This window comes from Phocoena phocoena, chromosome 3 (assembly GCF_963924675.1).
Source record: "Phocoena phocoena chromosome 3, mPhoPho1.1, whole genome shotgun sequence".
NCBI lineage: Eukaryota > Metazoa > Chordata > Mammalia > Artiodactyla > Phocoenidae > Phocoena > Phocoena phocoena.
The window spans coordinates 173,096,952-173,102,719 of record NC_089221.1 but is presented as its reverse complement, the minus strand read 5'-3'; the positions used below and the strand labels follow the sequence as shown (position 1 = coordinate 173,102,719).

Here is a 5,768-nt window from a genome sequence, read left to right as displayed (position 1 = left end):
CCCAGGATTTCATGTCATTGGCCAGGTTGCGTCACATGTCCATCCCTGAAGCAATCGCAGAGGCCAAAGGGTGGAATGTTCTGATTGGCAGGGCTGGGTCACCTACCCTTCCCTGGGCCAGTCACAGAGACCACTTGACCAGGACTTTGCCCTTGAAGGGAGTGGGATTGCACCTCCCCCCAGGTGCTCTGACCTGGTGACTGACATGTCTTTCTCTTCCCTCAGTGAGCCCAGATCTTCTCCACCCTGGGATCCTCTGGTGGGCAGAGACCCCAAGAACATGGACCGGGTGACCAGATACCCCATCTTCAGCATCCCCCACTCACCCCGTGTGGCCGGCATCGCCTTCAAAGACGACACCAGCTACTCGTTTGAGCTGGTGGACGTGAGGTCCGTGGCCAGAGGCTGGGGCGAGGATGAGCCAGTGGCATGGCCTGCTGACCACGAGGCCTCTCTGGAAATGGTGCAGACGGGGACATCCCTCAGCCTGCGTGTCTTCTCCGGCCGGCTGGCCCCACAGCTGCCCTGCCCGGAGGACAATGAGATGGAGGTGAAGGCCTACCACCTGGAGGCTGGGGACACCCCGCCCTGGCGGCCACGTGACCTGGAGTGGGAACGCCGGGTGGTCATTCAGGACCAGGTGGTCAGGAAGAGCGGCACGGTGGCCATGCTCCATGGCACCCCTGACCACGGGGAGCCCAGGAGCCCCGGCCGCCCGCAGTCCACGCCCCTGGAGGAGAGCATGATTGACACAGAGCAGATCGACTTCCTGGCAGCCAGGCGGCAGTTCCTGAGCCTGGAGCAGGGGAGCGCTCCACGCGGGGTGGCCCACGCCCGTGCGGGGGTTCCTCGGATCCCACCACCTGGGGCCAGCCAGGCCTCCAAGGCCCTGAACGGGCCACCCCTGGTCAATGGGTATGTCGTCCCAGTCAAGCCTCAGGAGAAGGAGGTGGTCACGGATGAGAAGAGGGTCCACGGTTTGCCCGCCAGGTCTGCTGCCCGAGCCTCGGATGACCCTGGTTCCTGGTCCCAAGAGGGGTCCCCGGAACCCGCCAAGGAGACGCCCATTGAGCGGGAGATCCGGCTGGCCCAGAAGCGGGAGGCAGACCTCCGGGAGCAGCGGGGGCTGCAACGGGCGGCCAGCCAGCAGGAGCTGCTGGAGATCCCGGCCAGGCCGCTGCTGAGCAAGGCGAGCCTGGCCGCGGCCCCGCGGCCGCACAGGGGGCGCCTGTCGCTCTACGTGCAGCGGGACATTGCTCAGGGGTCGCAGCGCGAGGAGGACCACCGGCGCGAGGGCCTGCAGGTGGGCCGGGCGTCCACATGCGACTGGTTCTCCGAAGGCCCTCAGCCCATTCTCAGGAGAGTCCACAGCTCAGACTCCATCCTCAGCCCGACCCCAGATGCCAGCGCAGCCAGCCCCACACCAGAGGTGAGGAAGGTGAACCGCATCCCACCTGATGCCTACCAGCCATACCTGAGCCCCCGGACGCCCCCGGGAGAATCCCCAGCCTTCCACACCTACCGCAAGCCCAGCGGTCTCTCTGCCGATGAGGCCAGGCCTGTGGGCTCTCCAAAGGCCACAGGGTCTCAGAGGCATCCCTCGGGATCCTCTGCAAAGCCTGCAAGCACAAAGCAGGAGCCTCCCCGGGGACCCCTGTGTGCCAACAGGGGTGTCGTGCGATGGGAGTACTTCCGCCTGCGTCCCCTGAGGTTCGGGGTCCCGGATGAACCTGAGAAAGCTGAGGCCCCCCGAGTTTGGGGCTGGGAGGTGGCTGGGGCCCCGGCGCTGAGGCTACAGAAGTCCCAGTCATCAGAGCTGCTGGAGAGGGAGGTGGAGAGTGTCCTGCGGCGGGAGCGGGAGGTGGCTGACGAGCGGCGGAGCGCTCTGTACCCTGAGGTCTTCTCCCCGCCTCCTGACGAGTGCTGTGACCAAGATTCCAGGAGCTCCTCCAGCGCATCTGGTGAGGCAGGGTCCTGGGAAGGGCTGCTTTGCTCAGAGTCTCAAAAGTTGGAGCAGGGGAGGGTGGCATGAGGAGTGTGAGGGTGCCAGGAGAGGCTGGGGGTTGGGGGGCATCTGGGGGACTTCGTCTACTACCCCGGTTGGCTGGTCTGTCTGCTTAAGCAGTGGCTTTTGGAGAAATAACTTTGCCTTGGGCTCTTTCTTTATGCATTTGGACACTTTGTTGTTAGGTGCATAAAGGTTTGCAGATGTCCTAGCCTCTTGGTCAATTGCTCCTTTTCTGTCAAGGCAAAATACCCCCCGTGTGACTTTTAATGTTTTTCTCCTTGTGTGGTCGGCTCATCTGTGGATCCAGTTTCTCCTAACTGGCTATGTTGGCCACTCTATCAGTTTTTGCAACCCGCTGTCTGCTCTGTCTGTCCATTCACCCATCTCCTTAACTGGTCCAGCCTCTTAGCCAGACTCTGTGTCCCTTGGGCTGGGGTCTGACGAATTTTCTGCCCTCAGGAGACCCTGGGATCCTCCCTGATGCCCTTTCTTTCCTCCCCTACCCCAGGCATCACGGGCAGCTACTCGGTGTCTGAGTCACACTTTTTCACCCCCATCCACCTGCGCTCCGGCCTGGTGTGGACGGCAGAGGCCCCAGCTGAGGAAGCTCCCAGGCAGAGAAAGAAGAATGAGCAGTGGGTGAGTCTCGAGCCCTGCCACGTACTCGGAGGCCTGGACAAGGTCTGACACTCCCCATTAGGGCCAGGGAAGGTCAGGCAAGGCTCAAGCGTGAGCCGGGTTTGACACCTGCCTCCCTCACTGCCCTGCCCGTGACTGTGCGCCTGTGTCCCCCACACGTGTGGTGCACGATGGGTAAACTGGGCCTCCCTTCATGTCTGGGCCACATAAGCAGGGTCCCCACCATGAGGTTGTCCCCCTGAGCCAAAGGCTGAGAGGCAGCTCTGCTTGGAGGAGGAGAGCTGTGGCAATCTATCAAAATCACCCATATTATTTTCATGTGTTTATTACCATCACTGTCATTTCTGATTATTATCCACACCTCATGAGGGATGTCTCAGAGCTCTGCACGCGCTGTGCTTTTAACACCCTGGAGGGATGTTCTGTGGCCCATTCTATGGAGAAAGCTGTAGTCGCCTATGCCCAGGGTCATGCAGTCTGAGCTCCCAAGCCAGGACTTGAACCCAGGCCTGACTCCAAACCCCACATTCATAACCATGAGGCCCTCTCCTCCCCGGGTGGGTATTGTTGACACCATGGAGAATAACACCAACTCCAGCCTCGCCAATCTGGTGCTCAGAGATTGGCCCAGAGGTTTGGGGGCAGAGTGGAGCCCAGGGGCCTGGGTTCAAGTCCCAGCCCTGCAGCTTGCCAGCGGTGTGATGGGCAAGACCCTACTCCTCTCTGACCCTCAGTCTCCTCCTCTGTAAAGTGAGCATGATAATAAGAACAGCGCCCTTCCAACCTTAGAGTAGGGCCTGGCCACGGCAGGAGCTCCATAAACGTCAACTGTCTTTATTACGATGACGTTTACAAAGAGAAAACAGTTGCAAATGATGGACCGAGGCTTCACTGAGGAGAGCAGCATGGTGGATGGCTTTGAGTTTGGGGTGATTGGGGGGACCACGGTGGGCAGGGAAGACCTTCCCTTCTGCCCCAAGTGGTGACTGAGGGGGCTGTGCATTGAGTCCAGGGGGGCTCTGGGGTGGGCAGGGCTAGAGGGCCCTGGGGGCTGACATAGGTTCCTTTCCTGCAGTATGCCGGCATCAACCCCACTGACCAAGTCAACTCGGAGGTGAGTGTGCTCCTGGGGGCGAGGACCTGAGCCTTTCCCTCCCACATCTGTGCCCCCTGCCCTATTGCATCAGGGCCCTCAGAAGCCTTTCTCCTGGGTGTGGGGACTTCCCTGGATATCTTCTTGATTGATAGTGTCTGCCTGAGGTGGATTTTTCTGTGACCTGCTTTTGATGCCTGTCATGAGCATAGATTGTGGAAAGAGGTTCCATGTGCCGCCTCTTTACCAGATGGTTTTGGGGCTGACTTGGCCCAAGACAGGGGGGCATTTTCTTTGAGGGAGGCATTTCATCTGAGATGCGTAGAAGGCCAGCTACCTCAGTGGATTTGTGGAATACATTTGTGACCCTCTTTGAGCTGAGTCCAAAATGCCAGACCCGGGCATTTCCCTACTGTGGAGCTCAGCCTGAGTTAACACATTCCTTGGCACTATTACTAAGAGTAGAGGGTCTGGAACAGAGGAGGGGATGGTCCTGCTTTACCCCTGCTCTAGGCCTCTCCTATGGGTTAGCAGCGTGGGGAGCTGTTTTGGGGGCGTTAGGACCCCGATGGGGACTTCGTGCCTCCTCTTGCAGGTCTTGGAGGCCACACGAGTAACCCGCCACAAGAACGCCATGGCGGAGCGCTGGGAAGCCGGGATCTATGCCAGCGAGGATGAGGATTGAGCCTGGGGCCGGGCGCCCACCCCCTGCCCTGCCCTGCCCTGGGCCCTGGGCCCTGGGCCCTGGGAACTGCGGACCGTCCTGAGCCCCCGCCTTAGGACATAGGTTCCTCTTTAAATCCAGATCCAAGAACCTCAAATCTCATGCTGCCAAGCCCAAGGGTGGATGCACTTTTGGGCTTGAGGTTTTTCTTTTCCACTTTTCTTTTCCTGCAGAAATCGTTGTGCTTTCTGGGTCAAAAGCTGGGGATGACTCCTTCTGCCCCTATGATGTTGCCAAACGCTCTTGGGTCCGGGGAAGAAGGAGACCAAATCCCCCACCTCCAGATGTAATTGTTCCCGCTAGTCTGAGAGGGGAGACGCTCAGCTCCTTCCTCTGGGACATCCCAATCTAACAGGGGAGACCTGCCCTGCTCCAGCCCCGGGAAACCTCCAGTCTGAGGGCCAGCCCCGGGCAGAGAAAAGGGCTCGACTTGGGGTCTGAAGGGGGTCCTTCTGTCCCCCCATGAAATAAAGCAGCTGCGGGGCCGTCCCCCGCCTGGTGTGGTCGGCCGCCCTGGACCTCTCCCTCCCCCTCTGCCTGCTTCACTTCTCCGGGTGACGTCACTGCCCCCAGGGCTGCTGCTTCCTGCCTCTGCCCCTGCCCCACCCAGGCTGTCCCCCACATCCCTGAGTGTAGTATACAGAAGGTGCTCAAGCAGTGCTCGTTCAGTGAGCAAGTGACCGTCTCAGTTCTCCCACGTGGCCCCATCAGTCATGTTCGGAGCACTTATTAAGCGCTTGCTGAGTCACCAGCCCTTCTGGCTTCAGGGGAAGTTGGAGGGGTCTTTAGTTAGGCTCCGCGTGTGTACCAGGGGCACAACCCCCGCAGAGAAGATCATTGTGGGCAAGGCAAGGCCATGGGCAGCGGACTCAAACCTGGCTCTGCTGCCCCTCCGTGTGGCCAAGGGGCCCCTCCACCTGCCCTGCCTCTGTTTCCCGCCCCCACCCATGGGGATGGTGATGGGACCCCTGGCCTTGACCCCAGAATGACCCCGATGGCAGCCCCCTCCTCCCACCAGCCTGGGCCTCCAGAGGCTAGGAGCAACTGGTGGCACCCAGCCGGCAGGGCCTGTCCCCTCCTGCTGCCCCCGGCCCCTCTCCTCCTTAAAACTCCTTCCCCTGCAGTCGCCGCAGGGAAAACAGCTACAGCTATTCTAAGAGCTGCATCTTGAAAGCGGCCCACGCGGGCCAGGGAGGCTCTGTGGCCTGAAATAGCTGAGGCTGCGGGTCTCCAAGGGTGCCCGGGGCAGGGGTAGCTGAAGTCGAGGGGGGCTGCTTCGGGCAGAACAGGCCATCTGAGGAAGG

At 60.6% G+C, this 5,768-nt stretch overlaps 1 protein-coding gene across 1 annotated transcript; it reads left to right on the top strand.

The window, feature by feature from the left end:
• The first annotated feature begins 280 nt into the window (after nucleotides 1–280).
• Nucleotides 281–4,425, top strand: MISP (mitotic spindle positioning). Its single transcript, XM_065875204.1, has 4 exons — nucleotides 281–1,961; nucleotides 2,517–2,647; nucleotides 3,723–3,761; nucleotides 4,336–4,425. The coding sequence occupies exons 1-4, from the start codon at nucleotides 281–283 to the stop codon at nucleotides 4,423–4,425; spliced, it is 1,941 nt and encodes a 646-aa protein (XP_065731276.1).
• Nucleotides 4,426–5,768: the final 1,343 nt, after the last annotated feature.